Below are 24,361 nucleotides of genomic sequence, written 5' to 3'. Positions count from 1 at the left end.
AAATTAGGAGTTCACAAGTGTCATGGTTAATTTGACATTGATAAAATTACTGTTATTTTTTGCTTCTTCATTATAGGGTGACCCTGGCAAAATTGGTGAGAAAGGTCATGTCGGCCTTGCTGGCCCTCGGGTAGGTGCTGACTTTTGTCCACATCTATTCACACAGTGTTCATCTAAGAAACACACATAATTTGAGGCCATCTGCTATCATTCCAGCAATTTTTTTCCCAGATACCATCCCTTAAGGGTCTTTTTACCATCATGAAATGTCTTTTATTTTTTTAAAACCATATTCATAAGGCAGTGAGCTGTAACCAATCCGAATGTATGTTAACTTAAAAATATCCACAGAAGCATTTGATTTTTACTTATTCATCTTGTGATTTAAAAATTATGAACATGGTAGTAATGTTCTCTGGATTCTAGAAATTGTCCTCTATCCATGGACTTCCCTTGAGCCATCTCAAAATTTAGCAGACAAAATTTGGGGTTTGGCAGGGAACTCACAATGAGTTAAACTCATGGAAAAATCACAAGCTCTTTTTAAGGAAGGTTTTCAGACATCTTAAACTGCATGGCTCCCAGGTAACCATGAGCCTTTCTGGTAAACACTTTTAGGGTGCTCCAGGTCCTGATGGAAACAATGGTGCTCAGGGACCTCCTGGACCACAGGTGAGTATATTTTTCCCACTCTTGTTCTTTTCTGCATTAGAATGTAACAAGTTTCTCAGAATGTCTCCTTTTTCCAGTCTAAAAGTTATACAGGTGGACAGAAATAGTGGCATACAACTCTATTTATGCTTTCTTTCCTGTCACTTTCAGGGTATCCAAGGTGGAAAAGGTGAACAGGGTCCTGCTGGTCCTCCAGGCTTCCAGGTAAGTCAAATACTGCCCTTCTTCACACTACCCAGCTACAAGTCACAATCCCACTTCCCTCTCACCATGCAGAACATGATCCCAGAAATAAAATAACAAAGGCTGTATTTTTTTAGTGCAGACTTTTGGAAAATGTTTTCATTACATCACACAGCGATCATGTTGCTGTTAGACCACTCTCCCCAAAGCCCAGTTATTAGCACATCTTCAGAATATAGCTATAAGGTTGAAATTTGTGTTTCTTTCATCTAGGGTCTGCCTGGGCCCTCAGGTACAGCTGGTGAAGTTGGCAAACCAGGAGAAAGAGTGAGTAAAACAAGTGATAGTAAGTTCACCTAAACTTAGGAATTTCCCCTTGTACAATAGCCTATTCGAATGCAACTATAGCGTACAAAAGGAAATTTAGAATTTCTGGTATTAATGTTGGTGTTCTACATATGTTGGAGCGAATAGAAAGAATGAGCCAAGATACTTATTTCACATTAGACTACTTTGTTTTAAGGATTGAATGAATCATATCACATTAAGAAAGTAAAACCTATCAGTGAATATTTCACTTAATGGCCTGACTTTTTGTATTGTTCTTGGTAATATTAAAATACAAATTATTTCCTTCCCCAAAGAAAAAAAGTAAGTGCACTGATTTTCCATCAAACAAGAGCCTGAAAAATTGCTTTTAATGTTTTTCTTGGCATTCAGACATGACACTGCTATCCCACAATCAGAGCCTGAGCTCTGAGTCATTTTCTATGTAATTGTGATGAATGTGCCTCAATTCAGTTACATTCTGTGGCCCGGTCTCCTTTGTCAACAGTGGGGCACATTAAGGAGACAGCTGGTCAGTAATAAAGGAGGTACACTTGGGTATACAATTGGCTAGGTAATGTGCAGAATATGATAATTTCTATTAAGAAGGCAGTCTGTTATATAGCTAAAAAAATATGCAATGTCTGATATTGTTCATTATTATTTATTATATTACAAAGGAGATAGTCCAATTTGGCATTTTTTTAAAAGCATGAAACTAAATAATGGGAAACTTAATTTTGCTGATCCAGGCCTGGTGTATCGCTGATAGCAGTGGAATTCTTACTTTTTTTAATCTCTCCATATATAACTGAAAGTTCTCCACTTGTGTGGGCAAACTTATCCAGCTCTATTTCACTTTTTCAAAACCTTTTTAAATGTCATCATCTAAGTGAGCCAAACTTTATTTATTCTCATGTTTTGCCTAGGGTCTTCATGGTGACTTTGGTCTCCCTGGTCCTGCTGGTCCAAGAGTAAGTGTTATTTAACTTTTATAAACTTCTGGGTATGTGTTTTTAAAAGAAGTAGCTCTTTCTCCTTAAAGCCACTGATGATCTTGCAGTAAGTTGCTGATACTCCTCTGTAGTCAAAACATAATGTGTTAGAGAGTGTTAGATTCCTAAATTATTAGTAGACTTTTGTGTTTAATTGTTCATATTTTCTATTAGAAAAACCACATGTTGGTAAACTGTGGTCATGTGAACTGCTGTATGGAAAGTGAATTTGCTCTGTAAATCTTCACCCAAATCAAAATTAAAAAAAAAAAAAGAAATTAAAAAAGGAAAAGAAAAACCGCATGTTTATAAGAATTACAGATGAATTAATATATGTATTATTTTCAATGATTTATACAGACATGGATGATATACTTATGACAGTGGCTTAACCTGAGTAAGCCAAGGAAAAGTAATATCTTACTAAGATCTAAAGTCAATTTTTGCAAAGTGTATTGATGTTCACAGTCTAAAGCTGAAATAATGAGTTTGGTTGTATAAAGAATTTAAATATATCTATTTTGTCTATGGTCTTTAGAATATCTGGAATGATTCGTTTTCCCCTGAAGTATTCCTTTATGTGACTAGTTTCCATATATTTAAGAAGCCCAAACAAATTTAGTGTCACTATCAGAAGACCAAAAGAGCTTTAAAAACCAAAAATCAAATTCACTGCCGTTGAGTCGGATCTGACTCATAGCGACCCCTCCTTGGGTTTTTGAGGCAGTATCTCTACGGAAGTAGATCGCCCAACCTTCCTTCCGAGGAGTGGCTGGTGGTTTTGAACCGCCAGCCTTCTAGTTAGCAGTCAATTACCTTAGGCACTACCTTACCAGAGCTCCTAAAAGAGCTTTAGCAGTGGTTAAAGTGCTCGGCTGGTAACCGAAAGGTCAGTGGTTCAAACACAACAGGAGAAAGATGTGGCAGTCTGCTTTCATAAAGAGTACAGCCTTGGAAACTATGGGGCAGTTCTATTCTGTCCTGTAGGGTTGCTATGAGTCAAAATGGACTCGACAGCAATGGGTTTGGGTTTTGGTTTTGGATCACAGAACAGTTATAACAAGGTGCAACTGCAATATGGACCAATGTGATAAGTATCTTATTCCATAGAATGCTATGTCATAGTGATATTTAGATAAAAATTTGGAATACATATGAGGAGAGAGAGAGAACCTACATATGTAGATGCATGCATATGTGTGTGTGTGTATACACACATATACTTTTGAATATTATAACTGTTACACTATTATTGCATGTGATTGTAAAAAGAGGACATAGATACAAGAATAATAATCTTACCTAAAACTGGTATTGCTATTCAGCTAAAGTGACAGTCTTTCTCTTTGAATACTATGCATAACTGACATCTATTTTTATCCATGGATCTATCACAGTAAAAGACAAAAAAAAAAAGAGATCCAAAGTTTGAATGTTATATTTTAGAAGCAAAAATCTTGGAGTTGTAGTCACAGAATATTAGAGCTGAATGAGACTTTAGAGATGATCTCATCCTATCCCTTCATTTTATAAGTGATGAACTCAGAAACAAAAGTAATTGTAATTTGCTAATCGGTGGCAGAACTAGAAACCTTAACAAGTATGTAAAGCAGTATTCCTGAGTGTGATGAGTGTTATAACATTCCTTCCAACCTCTTTATTTCAGGGGGAGCGTGGTCTCCCAGGTCAGAGTGGTGCTGCTGGTCCTACTGGTCCTATTGGAAGCCGTGGTCCTTCTGGGCCCCCAGGGCCTGATGGAAACAAGGTAAAAGTTCTGTTACATATTGCTGGTTAACCCATTCTACCCTAGAATTGTTTTTCAGATTTTCATTTATTTCAAGTCTATGCTGATTTTCATTTCAGTAAATCACAATCTGATTCCAGTGGACTTGAACTATTCCAAAGGAAAATGGGGGAAGGGGGGGGAATATCACAGTGTTCTACAAATGTACGTGAATCAATACAGTTTTTTTTTTTCCTTCTTCCTTACCACACTATTTACTCTGTTATAATCTAAAAACATCGCATACATTTGGACATTATATCAAAATCTTCCTTCCCAACATCCATAGAGTAAAATTTATAAAGTAGTCTTAAATATTAGCTTAAAATTCTAATTTTAAAATTTTATAAAACTTCAGCAATAAAAAAATTTTAGATGATGAATATTAGCTGTATAGTACATTCACCCCAAAACCATAAGCAGGAAAACTGATGTTACAGAATAGAATCTATGATTCAGATTTTAAATAAATTAAATCATTTGTTTCTGAACAAGAGATTACCACAACAAACAAAAAGTAACTCATAAGGTTTCTGATTCTTATTTAGTTAGCTGTTAAAAGCTATTTTAGTATGTAACACAATGCATTGTAACCACTGCCTTGGAATCGAATCCGACTCATAGTGTCCCCTCCTTGGGTTTCTGAGGCGGTATCACTACGGAAGTGGATTGCCCAACCTTCCTTCCAAGGAGTGGCTGGTAGATATGAACCGCCAGCCTTCTGGTTAGCAGTCAAATGCCTTACGCACTAGGCCACCAGAGCTGTGGGAGAGGGGAGATATGGTTAGTGAGGCAGTAAAATTATTTTCAAAGGGATTTAGCTCGTAGCTCACAAGCTAGTCAACAAGTTTTAAATACTGAAATTGTATGATGTTATATAAAAATGGAAGCTGTAGTCTCTTAAGAGATTAAAATGCACACGTTTTCTCAATTGATGAGGCTTCTTTCAATGTTTCCTGTCTGGGCTAAGAGACTTATCCTTGTCAAATGTTTGTGGGCAAGCACACATTCATTCTCTGCCTCCCATTGTCCTAGCGTCTTCTTTTCCACGCCTGTCTTACTTAAGAAGATTGGGAGCAACTTACAGGGCAATCACAGCCATTCCCATTACCCTCTTCTCTTTAGTCACCATGTCATTATTAGCATCTCTCTCTGTTGTGTTCTCCCTCCTTTCAAAGCCCTTCTTTGTGTCTCTAGGCAGCCAAGAATACTGCCTGTTAAATGTTTAAATTGGAATTCTTTAGAGTTGTGATTCTTAATTTTCTTATTTTGCCACTGAAATAATTGATTTCACGTGTGTTTGATTCAAGGGTGAACCTGGTGTAGTTGGTGCTCCAGGCACTGCTGGTCCATCTGGTCCTAGTGGACTCCCAGGAGAGAGGGGTGCTGCTGGCATACCTGGAGGCAAGGGAGAAAAGGTACCTTACCAGTGTTGGACACTAATACATAGTGTTGATGAACGTTAGCAAAGAAGTCTGCACAAGGATGTCTTGACATTTTACAATTCTTGGCAGGTGGTATGGCAGCATTTTGATATTTCTCTCTATATATGTGTCTCTGCCACCTAGCACCTATGCATTTCTGAACTCACTAATCTGGCAAAATTCCTTGCTACCATGGAATTTCATGCAAACAGATGGTGTTGAGTAATACATGAGGCTCATTTTAATGCCACTAACAATAATGCCTCATCCTGCCCTAATTAATGGGAAGAAAGTATATTGAACAGCTGTCAAGCGTGCTGCTGCATTAGTTATGCCATAAGAGTCATCAGGCACTGCAGCCCATTGTGATGTCGCCTTATAATTCTGTCCACATGAATTTGTACCTTGCTTGAGTATGCTCCAGAAGAATGAATAGGCATATTTTTTTTTTTAAAAAAGGAAAATGTTTAGTAATAATCTAGAAAGGGCCTTGAATTTTTTATTTTCCTCATTCAACAGCATATAGAATAGTAGGGGTTAGTGACATCAGTAAAGATGTTGAAAGACTGAAGTTATTAAAGCATCTTCTGTAAAAGCACTTCAGATGATTTCTTATTCAAAAACTGAGTGGAAAACAAAAAGTTGCTCCTGCTTTGTAATTTCAGGGTGAGACTGGTCTCAGAGGTGATACTGGCAACACTGGTAGAGATGGTGCTCGTGTGAGTAAAATTTTGGTTTTTGTTTGTTGGTACTTAGAGTATCTCTTCTCCATTTCACTCAATTTGAGAAGTTTTTCAAAATAGAACTGGCAAAAGAAGGGTTCAAGTATAGTAAAGTAGTATCCCATTCCTTTTCTAGGTCTCAATGAAATTTATTCCACTGAAAATCATAACCAAAATTTTCTTTCTGCCCTGGTGTTAACTATACCAACTGCAAGCTACAGACCAAAACCTCTAGGTTCAGTGGAGCTTTAAATGGTTGTTCTAAGTTAAATCGTGTTTTTTAAAAAACACACTCCTTACATTTTAAGAAGCCTTAACCTCTAATAAGGTCCTACTTATTCAAATGTATGCCACGGGAATTTATCTCTCAAAGAGCAGCCCCAAAGATTAGCTGCAAAGAGAGCCCCAAGTATTAGCTTTTAACACCATTCCCACTGCCATCAAGTTGATTCCGACTCGTAACAACCCCATAGGACAGAGTATAACTACCCCCATCAGGTTTCCAGGGCTGTAAATATTTCTGGAAGCAAACTGCCACATCTTTTTCCCACAGAGTGGCTGGTGGGTTTGAACCACTGACCTTTTGGTTAGCAGTCAAGTGCTTTAACTCTTAACACCATGGTAGATGCCAAAGATAATCTCATAACTAATAATCCCATCTATAGTGTTGGTATCATGGGTCTTCCAGGCTACAGGCTTCCTTGGTGTTTTCTTCTCATCTTTCCCACATAGCTTCCCTAATCTGGACCATTCCTGATAACTCATTGTACCATATTCCTACTAGTCATTCCTCTGAATCTCACAATCCTACCAGTCCCAAATAATGTTACTCTTTGCAGCTCTCCAGGGAATTTTATAAGGAGCAGAGAGTTCAGATCACCCAAATACCTAACCTGCCCTTGATTTACACATATCCATAAGTTTTTTGTTGGGGCATTTTTCTCCTGAGAGTAGCTTCTGATAGTCTTGATAATTAGTGCTAAGATCCATCTAGGCTTTCTTGATACCTAACCAGTGTACAGTAAAAGTGTTCAGCTACTGTATAAACTCAGGGAGAGGGATGAGCAGGTTCACTTTTTATGGTAGTATAGGGATGTGATTGTTATTGTTGTTGTTGTTATGTGCCGTCGAGTCAGCCCCGACTCATAGCAACCCCTCCTTGGGTTTCCGAGGCAGTATCACTACAGAAGTAGATTGCCCCATCTTCCTTCCGAGGAGTGGCTGGTGGGTTTGAACTGCCAGCCTTCTGGTTAGCAGTCAAGTGCCTTAGGCACTATGCTACCAGAGCTCCCAAGGATGTAATTAGTGAGACATATTTTCTTTTTGGTACTAGGGTGCTCCTGGTGCTATAGGTGCCCCGGGTCCTGCTGGAGCCACTGGTGACCGGGTAAGTATTCATTTTCACCAAGTTTCAACTCTTAGCCAATAGCCATATCTAAAATTTCCTGTCTTCCCTAGTGCTAGAGAGCCCCAGCAATTAATTTTTATGGCTCAATATAAAGCCTACTTATTTAAAAACTTAGCTGTAGTGATGGGGCAGCAGGAAACAAATGCTACATGTTTAGAGTTCTCTTTATCTTGCTATAGATGTGACAGTTATCCAATCTATATTTTAATCTTTATTGTTTGTATTAAAGTCTTTGCTGTTGCCCATTAACTATATCTTAATGCACTGAGCCTTCTCAAAGGCCTCAACTGTAAAAAATCAGTAAAATACATAGTGTGCCCATCTCACATTGAACAGTTTCCTTAAAATAGACCTTCTTTATTGTATTGAAAAGATTGCAACAAACAGATCAGCCCAGTGTCCACCTAAAAATTAAAATATCCCCCTCCTGGTATTGTAGGCACTAATTTATAGTGTTTTTGCAAGTGTACAAGCTATACCACTTCAACCCCAAAAACAAATATAACATTAAGGAGAGTAAGAATCCACTTCATTTTCCTCTGTGAGATGTATATTAGTCTTCATTTCTGAGGCATCTGCAGACTCTGACAGTAGCTCACTGACTACTATTATTCTCTCTCCTTCCTACCTCTCTGAGCATCTGGGGCACATTAACAAACTCTTCTTTGGTTCCTTTCTAGGGTGAAGCTGGTCCTGCTGGTCTTGCTGGTCCTGCTGGTCCTCGTGGTAGCCCTGTAAGTAGAAACTTGGGTAATTTTCAACACTCAGTGTCTCAACTATTTTTAGACATCAATGAGCATTTTTAAATCAACAGAGACATTTTTAAATCACTTCTTCCACATCATAGGGTGAACGTGGTGAGGTTGGTCCTGCTGGCCCTAATGGATTTGCTGGTCCTGCTGTAAGTATCGTGTAATGAAGGTTAACCTGAAAGCATCCTAATTTGGCGGGTAGAGTAAGTCATATACCAGAACTATAATTCTTCCTTTCCAACAGGGTGCTGCTGGTCAACCTGGTGCTAAAGGAGAAAGAGGAACCAAAGGTCCAAAGGGTGAAAATGGCCCTGTTGGCCCCACTGGCCCCATTGGATCTGCTGGTCCAGCTGTAAGTTGAATTCACTAGTGGTCAGCACAGCCTGTAGTTAGCAATGAGACCTTAACATTCAAGACACATCAGTCAAGTATATGCCAGAGAACATACTAGATAAAAGATGACAAAAAGTAAGAATTAATACTTGTATTCTGTTTTACAGTTAATATAAGTTTCAGAAATACTGTCTCTTAATTTTTCAGTAAGCTCATTATTAAATTGACATTCATTTTATGTGGTACAGAACATCATTTTTAATTTCTGGAATGCTTGTTTGCTTGTAATAGCTATGGGAATCATCCCTTTGAAGAAAAATGCAACATTTATAAGAATTTTTTGTTTTGTGATCTGACCCTGTCATTTTGTTTCCACTTAGGGTCCAAATGGTCCCCCTGGTCCTGCTGGAAGTCGTGGTGATGGTGGCCCCCCTGTGAGTATTTAGAATGGATTATGAACACTTTTCCTTAGCCAAAATCCACTAAGGACAACTTGAAAGTTTTTTAAATTTTCGGTAAATCTGGATAAGGAGACTCTTGAGATTCAAGTTCATTCTTTTCAGAACGAATCTGATACTGAAATTAAGGCCAGGTACACAGGATGTTCATTAGATCCCAGCTGGGACTGTGCAGTGTGTGTTGCTGCCATTTCCTTTGAGGTCATAACCATGCCTGACCCCAGGTTGTCAACCTGTGAAATAGATCAAATATATCTTTAGTCCTTTTTCCTTTTCTTGGTTCCCCCGTTCTTCTGCCGGACCAAGTCCTTGGTGTCCGTTTCTCCCATATTGACTCTGCAGAAGCCCAGAGCTCCCCTGGACTGAACTCTTCTGAGTTCCTCTCTCACTAACATAATAAACCAGACCTTTTGCCCTCGAGTCAACTCTAATTCTTAGCAACTCTATAGGATAGAGTAGAACTGCCCCATGGGGTTTCCAAGGCTATAAATCTTTACAGAGGCCAACTGCTACATCTTTCTCCCATAGAGTAGCGGGTGGTTCAAACCACTGACCTTTTGGTTAGTAGCCAAAAACTTCATCACTGTGCCATCACGGCTCCTCATCTTTCACTAGGCAGCACTTAATGCTCTAGGTCTTCCTCCATAAGCAAAATAACCTATTGAGTATTCAGTCACTTAGCACTGAGCCTTGTATTTGAGATGGTTATTGATGTATATCCATGATGTGTAATAATGGTAGAGCATGTCATCTTGCCCTTACAACCATCAGATAATATATTAGTTTTTGAAAAGGATCATTATAGCCTTAATGCAAAATATGGGCATTGAAACAATGGCTTGCTAATTTGGAAGATGTAAAGAGAAGAATCTTCAGGTCTTGGTTAAATGATACCCTACAGAAGGATAGGCAGCTACCTATATACATACTCCTTACTCCATCTCTGGTCACGTATATGGAGGATTTCCCAAAGAAGAGATTCCCATTTTACTTAAAGCCTGGAGTTGGTGTTAACTGTAATGTAATGTGTGATGTGCTTGGTTCTTAGGGTGTTACTGGTTTCCCTGGTGCCGCAGGACGGACCGGTCCTCCTGGGCCTTCTGTAAGTATCACTTCAAATCTATGTCTCCATTTACTCTAGCCAAAAGACCTGGCATCTGGTATTAAACTGGTAAGAAATCTCTATAAAAACAAGTTACTAATATCTGCTATTATTTTCCTAGTCTGAAATAAGTTTTTCTGAACCATTAAGGCAAAATCATCACGAATTATATTTTATAATAATGATTTAAGAGGCTTTTATTCATACAAACACCAATCCCCTTTTAAGGGCATGGTCTTTTTGTTAAAAGTGAAAAAAACAGAACAGTTTTAGTCCTATATTAGATATTTCTATATCTAATTACCCTTTATGGCCAACATTCTGCCTCTGTTGTTAAGGTGTAATTGTTCCTGAATTTAAAAGTGGTTTGGCCTCTTAATTTAATTCTGATTCAGACTCTCCTGTCAGGGCTCAAGAGAATTTAATTAATTACCAGGGATTAAGTCTTCCAGTTAAGGTTTCAGAGAAAGAAAATAACAAAGATGTTGATTTCTTGGAATTCTTTTACAGGTTCATACCAGAAAAATCATCATTCCCTGTAAGCATTTAATTAAACATAGTGGAGAGCATACATGATTCTTCAGTTATGAACAAAATGCCAGTACTGACTTTCTTCAAAAAGAAATAGTGGCATTGTTTTCTGAAACCCAAAGTTCCATTCGTTTATAACTAATTCTTACATAACTCTAAATAGTTCTGATTCTAGTATAGCAAAGTGCCAATGGCAGGGCTTTTCCTCACAGAAATTTGCCACAGACTCTACCTCCATCATTTGCTTCTTCCAGTCTTAGGAAAATGGAGATAGATCTACAAGAAGGAATGTTAGAAAGTCTAAATATTTCCCCCATGGCCAGAATATTACTTTATTACATTACACTATTTGCATTTTAATATCTAGAGCCTCTGTTGCTCTCTTCCAGGTCCATGGTGATTAACAGAAAGAAAGTAACTTTGTACATTTGCTCACAGGGTATTACTGGCCCTCCTGGTCCCCCTGGCGCTGCTGGTAAAGAAGGTCTTCGTGGTCCTCGTGGTGACCAAGGGCCAGTTGGCCGAACCGGAGAAACAGGTGCATCTGGCCCCCCTGGCTTTACTGGTGAGAAAGGTCCCTCTGGAGAGCCTGGTACTGCTGTAAGTGATTTCAAACTCCTCTTTATTAATACCTTGTGTTGAAGTAAAATAAAGCCATCACCCAAGTCTTCAGGTAGCATATATTTGTTGAGCTCTTATGTAGAGCTCAGTTGAGCCAGGTAATCTGTCCAGCAGATAATGAGTGTCACAGCTTCAGCAGATGATCAGAAGGCATTAGACAAGGATGGCAATAGATGAGGGGACTCAGTGTTTTATCAAAATGCCTTTAAGCTGTTGACAGTGCCTTACTGGTACCAGGATTAAAACAAAATCCCATTGCTGTCAGAATCCCATTGCCGGGGCCATTCTCCTGTAAATCTATCTGTCTCAATAAGCTGACAATTCCTCTAGTATGCACTATGCAGTATTATTGCTATTGTGAATCTTACCTTTATTAGACCTGCTTCGGTTAGAGGTCAAAGTCAAAATAGTACTATAAAAACTTTATTCCACCACCCCAGATGACTTCCTTAACTTTAACCACATACTTTTAAATTTTGTGCCATTGATCTCAAGAACAAACCAGTTAAAAAAATATATGTGCCAAGATGTAAGCTCATTGTCATCACTGGAGAAAATATATCAAGGATCTGTCCTTCTAAATAAGAGGGCACTAGCCATTTCCCATACTGAGGACAGCTCAATCTCACAATCTTCAGGCCAGCTTTCTGTTCTCACCTAAAGTCTTACCAATAATATTCCATATTTTTCTCTTGTTCAGGGACCTCCTGGCTCCCCTGGACCCCAAGGTCTCCTTGGTGCGCCTGGTATTCTGGGTCTCCCAGGCTCTAGAGGTGAACGTGGTCTACCAGGTGTTGCCGGAGCTGTGGTGAGTGTTTGACACCATTCTGAATCTCATTAACATAATAAAAGATTTTAAAAGCTGCCACCTCAAATGTGACAGATTGATCACTGAATAACTTCACTTAAGATTTTTCTTTATACAGATCGCATGTCACTTATCTAAGAAGCGTTAATACTACCTTACTTAGACACAGCTTAACATTATGCAGAATGATTTTGTTCTTTTTACACGCTTAAGAATGATATAAGCTCTAATTGCATTTACTCCTCTGCAATATGAAATGCTGGCACCGTTTATCCTGTAGGAAGAATGAAACTCTGGAAGTTCTGAATCATTCCATTAAACCTTATATGTGACAGCAGCTAGGACCTATCTCATCTCCATAAACTCTATCAATTCTATGAATTCATTTCACATGAGACATTGAGCAAAACTAGGCTCAACTCTATACAAAGTAGTATTCATAGCTACATAAAGCTGACCATCTCAGTGTATGGGAGGGGAGCAAGTATCACTAATGATTCTTCTTTTCATTTTGTAGCCCACTCACATTCAGTTTACCTTCTCACTTCAAACTGGAATCTCCCACTGGGGTTGTTTTTGGAGGATGAAATTAGCACTCAATCCAATGAGAGAAATGTTTTGTCTTTTCTGCCTCTTTAGGGTGAACCTGGTCCTCTTGGCATCGCAGGCCCTTCTGGTGCTCGTGGTCCCCCTGGTGGTGTGGGTAGCCCTGGCGTCAATGGTGCTCCTGGTGAAGCTGGTCGTGATGTGAGTCCAACACTTGGTCTGTAAAAGAGCAGGGTTTCATATGTGTGCGACTTCAAGTCCTGAGATTCTCTTATTCCAAGTCCCAGGACTGGATGGTCTGTTTCTCCATGATAGCTACATGTACTAACTGCTCCTAGTATTGTAAACTTACTTGGGCTAGAGAATGGGCCTTTGACGAGCACACTTCAAAACTGCACCAAAATAATTAAAAACACCTCTTCAAAAAAATCTAGGTGTGCAGGTTTTTGTTCGTAATTTTTAACAGTCTAAAAGGGTGTTCACTACTGAGCACTGGAAGTGATAAAGGCAAGATAGTCAAAATATAGGGGCTGTTGAACAGCAAGACCTCACTAAGTACCTTAATGTGTGTGGTGTCTTCACAGGGCAACCCTGGCAGTGATGGTCCTCCAGGCCGTGATGGTCTTCCTGGACACAAGGTTGGTATACTTCTTCATCTTTCTCATTTAAAAGTGGTTAAAATACAGGCCAGATCAAGGCTAAGCTTCATTCTGCTTTGGTAGGGAGAACGTGGTTACCCTGGCAATGCCGGTCCAGTTGGCACTGCAGGTGCACCTGGTCCTCAAGGCTCCGTGGGTCCTGCTGGCAAACATGGAAACCGTGGTGAACCTGTAAGTTTATAAATCCCAGTCTCTTAGTGCTCATACCTTCATAGGCTTCACTTCCTACATCTCTTTACACCTGGGGACTTGTAGAGGGATTTGGTGGGAGGGGAGTCATGGCCTTGGTGGATGATTTGTTGTGTTTTTCTTTTCCAATTCACAGGGTCCTGCTGGTTCTGTTGGTCCCGTTGGTCCTGTTGGTCCAAGAGGCCCTAATGTACGTACATGGTGAAGATTTCCTTACAGAACAACATTTTGGGAGAAGTAGTTCTGTTTTTCCATTAATCAAATAAATAATATATAGATTAGACTTCATACTTTTTAAAATTTTAGTTTGTATTGGGAATTGTTACAAAGAGCTTGATATATTTTGTCTTTTCTGTTTATTTGTATTAGATAATCACACACAGCTAGCCACTTAACAGAAAGTTCATTTAAGCAGATTAAGGGAAGAGTTTTGAGATGGGAGTACCTCCCACATGGGTCTTGTACCTTTGCATGTCTTGAGTTATATTTGTAAACAGATTAAACAGCATTTATGGAAAAGTGAGTGTCTTACCATAAAAAAAATAAAATTCCTATTGGTCCTTCTCTTGTCTTACAGGGCCCATTAGGTCCCCGAGGTGATAAGGGAGAGCCTGGTGACAAGGGGCCCAGAGGTCTTCCTGGTCTTAAGGGACACAATGGATTGCAGGGTCTTCCCGGTCTTGCTGTAAGTAAAATGTGGCCATCCGGCATGCATACCAGTCTTAACAGCCTCCAGTTCAGAATCATCTCCCCCAAACTTTCACTGCAATTGTTCTATAACATCATACATTATATCCATTTTCCATTCTCTGGCTAATTTCATCTTTCAGAGATAACACTATTTCATTCCAACACGAAAAGGTGGGGGTTAAGGGAGAAGAAACTATACATATATTAAAATCTCCTGGCAACAATGTCCTTCAACCCCACTTTAAATAAATATAATTAGACGAATGACTAATATTGCACTACTGAAATAGCTTGTCAAAAATAATAATAATAATTGAACATAATAGATATAATGGGAGAAAAGAGCCCACTCTACATTTTCAATTTTCTCAATCCAGAGTCCATTGAAACTAAAGTTTTGCCATTCAATTTGAGAAAAAAAAGAAATCTAGGTATTGACACGTGTTCTGAAATTGTGATTTTCCTTTTCTTTCTTTAAAGGGTCAACATGGCGATCAAGGTTCTCCTGGAACTGTGGGTCCCGCTGGTCCTAGGGTAGGTCAATCTAAGAGATGGTTTATTTCTGAAATAAAGGTGAAGGTGGGCAGTGAGACCCAGGCCTCTGCTCCTTTGCAGGTGTTTCTGCTGGCTCACACAGACTTGATATCATTCTCCCTTAGGGCCCTGCTGGTCCCTCTGGCCCTGCTGGCAAAGATGGTCGCAGTGGACATCCTGGTGCAGTTGGACCTGCTGGCGTCCGTGGATCTCAGGGTAGCCAAGGTCCTGTTGTAAGTATGATTCTGGGAAATTATAAAGGGTATCACTCACCTGAGAAATAGTTTCCTCAGGCTAAAGCTCGACAACATGAAAATATACTAAAACAGTCTAACTTCAGTATGTTTTCTAAAATATGTAAAAATTGCCTATATGCAGTGGGCCTTTTAAGCTAATACCTGCAAGTGTGCCTGGGAGCATGCTATTTCTTTACATGAACTTCAGACTTTTTACTTACTAAGTATACTTTTATATGAGGCTCAGTTGAAGGACTGCCATCAATGATGTTTCTCACTGTAAGAAATAAAAGACTCCCCTTTCTCACTTTGACCACTACAGGGTCCCCCTGGTCCCCCTGGTCCTCCTGGACCTCCTGGTGTAAGCGGTGGTGGTTATGACTTCGGTTATGATGGAGACTTCTACAGGGCTGACCAGCCTCGCTCACAGCCTTCTCTCAGACCCAAGGATTATGAAGTTGATGCTACTCTGAAATCCCTCAACAACCAGATTGAGACCCTTCTTACTCCTGAAGGCTCTAAGAAGAACCCAGCTCGCACTTGCCGTGACTTAAGACTCAGCCACCCAGAGTGGAGCAGCGGTAAGTTGGGATGTCCAAATCAGACAAGCTAGGCTTTTCAAAATCAGTTCCCACTAACCGAGCCTCATTAGCATTTAGATTTTTAATTAAAATGTATTTGGGTAAAAATGGCAGTGTGCAAAATCATACTTACTTAATGAAGAATCATTGTCTTCTCCCAACCCGCACCCAGTCTCAAGCTTCTCTTAATATGTGTATTTTGCCCTTTCCTTGGCAAACTGCACCCTGATTTGATTTTTCTGGGAAGAGAGGAAAGGAAGAAACTGTCAAATCTTAAAATTAGCCAAATTTTGCCTATTAAATGTGGGTAGACAACATAACATAACGATACAACCAAAATTGTTACTTATCAGAGTCAATCTTTGGGTAGTAACTACTATCTGCAAGAGAGGAAGGTGAGGCAGTCTACTTCCATAAAGATTTACAGCCTTGGAAACCCAGTGGATTTCTGATGAGTCAGAATGAACTTGGTGGTGGTGGGTTTGATTTTTTTGGGTATCCTCTTCTCAGAGTTATATTATATGGGTCTTGTTTTCTTAAAAGGCTACTACTGGATTGACCCTAACCAAGGATGCACTATGGATGCTATCAAAGTATACTGTGATTTCTCTACGGGTGAAACCTGCATCCGAGCCCAACCTGAAAACATTCCAGTCAAGAACTTGTACAGGAGCTCAAAGGCTAAGAAGCACGTCTGGTTAGGAGAAACCATCAATGGTGGTACCCAGGTAAGAAGTTCTATAAACATTCCTTCTTCTACTAAATAATATTTTTTCAGTTTTTAATTATCTGCATTTTAATTGTTTACAAAAATGAGCTTGTTAAACAAAACCTTGCTTCCTTCTTGAGTGCCAGTTTTGTCCTGGATTTCATTATAAGGCAGATTGATTGGATTTATCCATATAGTTCAAAATTATTATTCATATTTGACTTAATTGATGATCATCATTGGAGAAACTGACTAACGTCATTTCATGTGAAAGAGCACTGGCCAGCCAGCGGCCCCAGGTGTATGCATGGGTGTTTTCTGAACATGAGCAGCTTTTCTATTTTTTTAATCCATCCTTTTCACCAACTTTATTGAATTATAGAAAAATAAAGAGACAAGAATCTCTATCTCTCTGCTGTCTTATTCTAAAGAAGAGACATACACATAAAGACTTCACTTAAGCAAGTTCCTTTTTTTTAGGTGGCCTAGATTTAGCCTGGCATTTTATGTCCATTCTAAGGAACTGATACTTCAAAGACAAGTGAATTGCATTTCCTTGAAGAGTATAATTTTCCTAAGGTTCAGATCTAAGTGTATTACTCTGGTGGTATAGTGCCTAAGGCACTTGACTGCTAACCAGGAGGCTGGTGGTTCAGACCCACTAGCTACTGCTCAGAAGGAAGGTCGGGCAATCTACTTCCGTAGTGATACCACCTTGGAAACCCAAGGAGGGGTCACTATCAGTTAGGTCTGACTTGAGGGCACATAACAACAACAACAACATACCGAACTATAAATGTAGCACTGAAGTACCTTTTAATTTTTTAAATTTGACTATTAGTATCTGATCAGTGCCCCAGTCCTTCTTCACTCAGCAAGAATTCCCATCTTCTTCTCTGTAGATTGAATATAATGAAGAAGGAGTGACACCCAAAGAAATGGCCACTCAACTTGCCTTCATGCGCTTGCTGGCCAACCATGCTTCTCAAAACATCACCTACCACTGCAAGAACAGCATTGCTTACATGGATGAGGAGACTGGCAGCCTGAAAAAGGCCCTCATTCTGCAGGGTTCTAATGATGTTGAACTTGTTGCTGAGGGCAACAGCAGATTCACTTACACTGTTCTTGTAGATGGCTGCTCCGTAAGTATTGATGAAATATGGGGAAAGTATTTATTTTGGAAAGTAGTTGGGGGGTGAACAAATGAATGGGAGACCTAACTTATTCAAACTTTTTTTCATAAATGTATATATTTCCATTTCAGCAGTAAATCCAGAGTATTCTTGTCAGACCTTGCTTTCTGAAATACTTTGTTATATATGCCATGAGCATACATTAGTTGTTTTTCTTTAGCATGAGTTTCTAGATAATGATACATACTCATAACTTAAAATTACTTGAGGTTAAAAGAGTCCAAGCTATAATTTATAGTCATAAATGTTTTCCTTCACTTAACAATATGATGGCTTATATTTAATTATTAGGAGCTCTGGTAGCATAGTGCCTAGGGCACTTGACTGCTAACCAGAAGGCTGGTGGCTCAAACCTACCAGCCACTCCTCAGAAGGAAGGTTGGGTAATCTACTTCCTTAGTGACACTACCTTGGAAACCCAAGGAGGAGTCACTATGAGTTGGGTCTGACTCAACGGCACATAACAACAAAAACAACAACATATTTAATTATTCTCTATGCTTTCTCCATCATATGGTTTAAATTAAAAAAAAATAATAAAATTCAGTAATAGCATACTACATACCCACTCAACTCTCTGATATACACATATACAAACCAATCCTGAAATGAATATTTTAGAAATAAATTACTAGGAACATATGTTGAAAACTTTTTTTTTTTTTAAATTACTAGACTGGTTGGAAAGCCCTCCCTCATAAAGATACCCTTGATGCCCCTTTTTCAAAGATGAACCTGTTAATATGGGACATACGTTTTCAGAAAGATGTTAGCAAGCCAAAAAGTAGTGCTTTGAAAATCTAAGCCTCAAATGTGATTACGTTTGGAAATAGTGCTGCTTTATGTATGGCTTTTCTTCTCTTCTAAACAGAGAAAGACAAATGAATGGGGAAAGACAATCATCGAATACAAAACAAATAAGCCATCTCGTCTGCCTATCCTTGATATTGCACCTTGGGACATCGGTGGTGCGGACCAAGAATTTATTGTGGACGTTGGCCCAGTCTGTTACAAATAAATGAACTCAAACTAAATTAAACAAAAAGAGAAATCTGGAAAAAAGAAAAAAACTTTCTCTCTTTGCCATTTGTTTTTCTTCTTTTTTTAACTGAAAGCTGAATCCTTCCATTTCTTCTGCACATCTACTTGCTTAAATTGTGGGCAAAAAGAGAAGAAGGATTGATCAGAGCATTGTGCAATACGATTTAATAAACTCCCTTCCCTTCTCCCCTTCCCCAAAAGATTTGGGAATTTTTCAACACTTACACCTATTGTGGGAAATGTCAACCTTTGTAAGAAAACCAAAATGAAAATTAAAAACTCAAATAAAAACCATGAACATTTGCACCACTTGTGGCTTTTGAATATCTTCCACGGAGGGAAGTTTAAAACCCAAACTTCCAAAGGTTTAAACTACCTCAAAACACGTTTCCTGCAAGTGTGATCCACGTCATTAGGTGCTGACCTAGACAGACAAACTGAGGTACTTGTTTTGTTTTGTTCATTATGCAAAGGTGCTAATAACAGTATTTCAGATACTTGAAGAATGTTAATGGTGCTGGAAGAATTTGAGAAGAAATACTTCTCTGTGTTGAGTTGTATTGTAATTCTTTAATTTTTCTCCCTATTTGATTTAGCATCATCAGTATTCTCCACCTTATCCCCAGGTAAAAGTATGTGGATCATTTGCCCAGCATTGTCCTCTTCTTTAAATTCAGCATTTGTTCTTTGCCAGTCTCATTTCTATCCTCTTCCGTGGTTCCAAACAAGCAGAAAAAAAAATTAAATTGTACCTATTTTGTATATGTGAGATGTTTAAATGAATTGTGGAAAAAAATGAAATAAAGCATGTCTGGTTTTCCAAAAGAAAATACTGAGTAAAATTCCTTGCTTAAATGCTCTTTGCATATAGATATGCATTATAGCAACTCTTACCAGCTTTCAGTCACTGTCTCTTCTTAGGTAGCAGCCATGCAAAAAAGGGCAGTTTGGTAGAGCAGAAAGAGCAGACAGAACAAGGACTCAGGAGATCTGAGCTCCAATTCTGACCTTGCTCCTTACAGCTGGGTGACCTTGAGCACTTCCCCTTTCTGAACCTCAGTTTCCATACCTATAACATGGGCACGATTCTTTCCCTCACTATGAAGTATTTGCCCTATTCAAATATACATAGTATTTAAGAAACATTTTGGTTTGTTATCTGTTAAGCACTTTGAAACAGTCGCTGAAAGGTGGTCTATGCACAATTAATACTATTAACTACAACAGTTTCAAATACTCGGTAAAAATGCCATACACTTAAATCTGATGCAACTGAGTATACTGCCTGGTAAGATGTAATGTGTGTGCTGTCAATCAGAGTAGACAGTTGTGGATAATAGTACCATGAACGCCTACCTGTCAAATCAAGTTCATTTTCCTCCTCTGCACTTTTCAATGACATCTTTAATACACTTAAACATAGTAATGTGTCAAGTAAAATGTTAAGATTCATTTAGTGCTTATTTCCTGTTGCAGAACATAATTGTGATTGTAATATTTGCCTCCTCTTATAAGTCATCTCAAGATTCAATTAGTTTTAAAAGTGAAAGATTGGACATGATGAAAATCGAACATTAACTCTTAAAAATTACCATGCTTGATTAATCAAGTAGTGCATCAAACTGTGGTACTCCTACCACCTGAATCAGGACACTGGGATACTTAAAAATTTCCCAGTTCTCATTTAAAGGACTTGGGTGTCATAAGAATCAGTATTTTTAAGCACCCTGGGAAATTCTGATGTGCACCAATTAAGAGACCACTGGATAGGGCAAACTCCAAAGTCCTTTGTCTGACAAGGAAAAAAAAAAATTGTACCTGACCAAATGGTATAAAGAAAATTAAACTTCAGGGATTGTAACACTAGTACTCCCTACAATTGAGATGGCCAGGGTTAATTCCATGGTAAGCAGTTAGAACTCTCTGGGTTAAATAAACTCAGCTCTCAGGCTCACAGTACAAGAATCAACCATAGATTGGTATAAAGAAGGGCAAATGAGAAGGAAGGAAACTACCATTTATTGAGCATCAACTATGCGCCAAGTGCTATACCTGATAATAATAATGCCTGGTCAAACTGAATCCAATACTGTGTGATGACAGGACCATAGTTAAATAAATAATGGTACACCCAATAGGTAACGATGAAATAAGTGACAGTACATCTAATAGATAACAATGAGGAAATAAATTATGGTATATCTAATAATAGTAGAGACTTAGTGAAATAAGTTACAGAATTTCAATAACACTTATGAGGATAACTGACTAAATGAAAAAAATGCTTAGAATGGAATATTACATTACATTTAAAATATGGCATCCCAGCACACTACCATTAGAACAGTATTAAACATGCATAAAAAACTAGGGAAATTTTTTTTTTAATGCCAAGAGTAGATGTATTACTAAAGTAAGGTAGGGATGATTTTTTTTATGCCTCCAAAACCAAACCAAACATTTTCTAAATTTATAGTGATACAGCTGTATTTTACAATTTACTTTTAAACAAATTTACTTTTAAAATATTATAAAAACAAGTAAACAGTAAACAAGTGGAAACAATCCAGGTTAAGGAATGATCATCTCCAGGGACAGAATAGTCAACCTTCCACCCACCCATTTCTTGAAAGAGAAGGACAGTCCTAGCCTAAGGGTCAGCACTGCCATGTGCCAACCAGGCTACTGGACACTGGGGAGGGGTGTACAAGATGTACCAGGCGGCATAGTACTTACTCAAGGATCTCACAGTTCATTGGCAGATACAGAATAAAGTAATGTGTGAACAGAATCATGAACAAAGTATTCTCTGAGGATAGCAAGGACAACATTAATTAATTAGAGGGAATCTCACAAAATTAACCTTAGTCTCATGCAGTTAGTGATATTTGGATTGAGCTGGCCGTCTCTTGCTAGAGATCTCACTTGTCCTTCAAACTTCCTACTTAGCTAAAAGCTTCTCCTCTGGAAACCATATATAACAACAGTTTGGTACTTACCAAACCAGGAGGTTCCACTGTGGGTGTTCCCAGGATCTGGGCCAGAAAAATGGACAGAGAGCAACATATCTAAAGCTTGAACCTTCCATGACCAGTCCCCTCTTTTGAGACTAATCACCAGGGCCAAGGGGCAATCCTGGCAACATTTCCCAACACTTGGTTGTATAAAGGTCAACCACCTCTAACTTGTACAAGCATGAAAAGGAAGAAGACTACATTGGGAGAGAGGAGGAGCAGGTAGCCAAGACCTGGGGAGGAGATATTAATCAAGTCTGGTAAAAAGGGTCATTTAAAATTCTAAAATCAATACAGCTAATGCACTGGCAAAGAGCAAAGATACCTGAGCAATGCTGAATACATTTATTATTTTGAATGCCAAAAGACCTTTTTATGCTATTCCACATAATATTACTGAAGAGGAAGTCCAGAAATTGGATTATATATAAGAAAAGTTGGAAATGTCATTTTGGGTCAGAACAATAATCTATCTAGATGAGAATTTTGTCTTTGACAGTGGTACCAGGGGAAATTTGGGAGAAAGAGTGGTTGGCTCTTCTCAAGAAGCCAGCCTCAGATCTTCCATTTAATAACCTATTGTAAATCTTTTTTTGAACATAGATGTATCTAAACCTTTTCAGAGTCCTCTATCTGTTTTGAAATATGTTTGTATTACAGTACCAACAGGAGAGAGCTAATGCTTGAATTGTTAGTTCAGTTTCCTGGCCCTCTGATCAAGAAGCTAAAATATGTTTTCTATCCCTGTGCTTGGATCAGCCAGGATTCAACAACTCAGAATCCTGGGGGAGCACCAGTAATAGCAGCAATGAGGCCATAGACAGCCCATAATGATTGACTTATCCCTGCAGTCCAGTCAAACGAACACATAATTTGTAGGTCAGCCACCAGAGTTATGAGCACCAACTCCACAACTGACTAGCTAAGGTCCCCTGGGAAAGTCTCATAAATTATCTGACAATTTGGTTAACATATCTTCTTTCAGAGATTTCCATTCTCGTGCCTACAGTACCTATCAGTTTTCATTCCCATAACTGCTATGCCTATCAGTTTCCATTCATAGCCCTGTTCTACTTATCTCACAGAACTGTTGGGAAGACCAAATGAATCATGTATAGAAGCACTTAGTAAAGTGTGGGCAGATATTACTTGCCATCATTCCTAAATCCAAAATTTTCAGTCACTGACAGTCACCTCTTAATTTAACTTCCTATGACTAGCCTTCCAATTTAGGGAAAGCAGAGCCTAGCATAGTGCCTAAGGATTCTGACTGCTAACCAGAAGGCTGGTGGTTCAAACCCACCATCCACTCTGCAGAAGGAAGATTGGGCAATCTATTCTATAAAAATTTACTGCCTCGGAAACATGCTATGAGTCAGAATCAACTTGATGGCAATGAGTTTGGTTTTTTTTTTTTTTAACTCTCTAAATTGGTAGTCTATTAATTGTTCAGTTGTGCCTCCATATCAGCAAAAATTTGAGCTCTCACAACTAATTTTTTTTATTTGTATATACATGTTATGCATGTATTATACAACTACTATATTTTGTGTAATATAAAACCTACACAGAGATTTTTTAAAAACTAAAAAACAGAAAATAAGCATAAATAGAAGCTCTCATATGCCAGTGGATCACTTTGCACAGCCCTTGAGGTCAGCATCTGCGCACTTTAGCCACAGTGCCACCAGGGCTCTCTCTTGAGGTAGGTTCACCCCCATTGTAGAGATGACTGCTAAGCAGTAGTCTTCAGGCAGGTGGGAAATCAATGAAGTCCTAAAATAGCGTGTTAAATTTTATGTGTATGTGCCAATTCTGTGTGTATATTTTTTAAACAAGGATCCACACCTTTCTTCAGATATTCCAAGGGATCCATGACCAAAAAAGATGTATGAACCACCATACAAAAGAAATATCATTCACTCCATTAATCCCTGGGCTTTTCTGAACTATGTTTTCATAGTTCGTCTTGGGCCTCAGAACATGCTGCAGCTTTTATCCTAACACCTGAAGTAACTAACCAGCACCAACTAAAATCAAAGAAAGAGATGGACAAACATATGTTTCTGATTCTTCCACTTCCCATTTTGGGCTCCATGCTCCATGCTTTAGCAAGGCTTGACAAATCACCTTAAGGCCCAGTCTTGTGCTTTGCATCATCAAAATGCACCTGTCCACAAAACCTTTTCAGGTAAATCAACCTTAATAATGGAGGTCTATTAATGAGTTAAGGATCTCTGGCACAGTGCCTAAGACATTTGACTGCTAACCAGAGGTAGGCAGTTCAAACCCACCAGTGACTCCATGGAAAGAAGACTGGGCAATTTACTTCCATAAAGATTTTCTGGCTGGGAAAACCAATGGGGGTCACTGTGAGTTGGAATTGACTCGATGGCAGTGAGTTTGGTTTTTGGTTTTATTAATGAGTTAGAGTCTCTGGGTGGTACAAAGGGTTAATGCACTTGGCTACTAACCAAAAGGTTGAAGGTTAGAGTCCATCCAGAGACACGTCGAAAGAAAGATCTAACAATCTACTTCCAAAAACTCAGCCATTGATAGCCCTGTGGAGCACAGTTCTCCTCTGACACACAGGGTCTCCATGAGTCAGAATCGACTAGCTGGCGATTGGTTGGCATTAATGATTCATTCTTTTTAGGTAAAATATGCATAATGTCATTTTCTCAAAGAGTAGCTTTACCTAGAAGGGATGGCAAGCCTATCACCACAATGGTTGTAAGGACATGTCTTTTTACATTCACCTCAGAGAGGCAAATGTCACTTCACCTGGCTATTCTCAAGCAGAGCTATTACTCTGAGGCCAAAGTATAAAAGTAATTTTGGCCAGAA

The 24,361-nt window shown here is 38.8% G+C and overlaps 1 protein-coding gene across 1 annotated transcript in view; it reads left to right on the top strand.

Moving 5' to 3' along the window:
* Nucleotides 1–18,477, top strand: part of COL1A2 (collagen type I alpha 2 chain) — a 37,534-nt gene extending 19,057 nt beyond the window's left edge. Inside the window, exons 26-52 of the mRNA XM_007939805.1 lie at nt 77–130; nt 619–672; nt 823–876; nt 1,129–1,182; nt 2,112–2,156; nt 3,844–3,942; nt 5,271–5,378; nt 6,050–6,103; nt 7,440–7,493; nt 8,195–8,248; nt 8,362–8,415; nt 8,511–8,618; nt 8,980–9,033; nt 10,106–10,159; nt 11,129–11,290; nt 12,012–12,119; nt 12,759–12,866; nt 13,250–13,303; nt 13,388–13,495; nt 13,650–13,703; nt 14,091–14,198; nt 14,684–14,737; nt 14,863–14,970; nt 15,296–15,554; nt 16,098–16,282; nt 17,166–17,408; nt 18,331–18,477. Of these exons, the coding sequence (XP_007937996.1) occupies nt 77–130; nt 619–672; nt 823–876; nt 1,129–1,182; nt 2,112–2,156; nt 3,844–3,942; nt 5,271–5,378; nt 6,050–6,103; nt 7,440–7,493; nt 8,195–8,248; nt 8,362–8,415; nt 8,511–8,618; nt 8,980–9,033; nt 10,106–10,159; nt 11,129–11,290; nt 12,012–12,119; nt 12,759–12,866; nt 13,250–13,303; nt 13,388–13,495; nt 13,650–13,703; nt 14,091–14,198; nt 14,684–14,737; nt 14,863–14,970; nt 15,296–15,554; nt 16,098–16,282; nt 17,166–17,408; nt 18,331–18,477 (2,598 nt within the window). The remainder of the gene's footprint in view (nt 1–76; nt 131–618; nt 673–822; nt 877–1,128; nt 1,183–2,111; nt 2,157–3,843; nt 3,943–5,270; nt 5,379–6,049; nt 6,104–7,439; nt 7,494–8,194; nt 8,249–8,361; nt 8,416–8,510; nt 8,619–8,979; nt 9,034–10,105; nt 10,160–11,128; nt 11,291–12,011; nt 12,120–12,758; nt 12,867–13,249; nt 13,304–13,387; nt 13,496–13,649; nt 13,704–14,090; nt 14,199–14,683; nt 14,738–14,862; nt 14,971–15,295; nt 15,555–16,097; nt 16,283–17,165; nt 17,409–18,330) is intronic.
* The last annotated feature ends 5,884 nt before the right edge of the window (nt 18,478–24,361 follow it).

The sequence above is a fragment of the Orycteropus afer genome, unplaced genomic scaffold, assembly GCF_000298275.1.
Source record: "Orycteropus afer afer isolate SDZICR_OR568_19922 unplaced genomic scaffold, OryAfe1.0 scaffold00063, whole genome shotgun sequence".
In the NCBI taxonomy this organism is placed as follows: Eukaryota; Metazoa; Chordata; class Mammalia; order Tubulidentata; family Orycteropodidae; genus Orycteropus; species Orycteropus afer.
The sequence above is the reverse complement of the archived record's forward strand: the minus strand, read 5'-3'. Positions and strand labels throughout refer to the sequence as shown.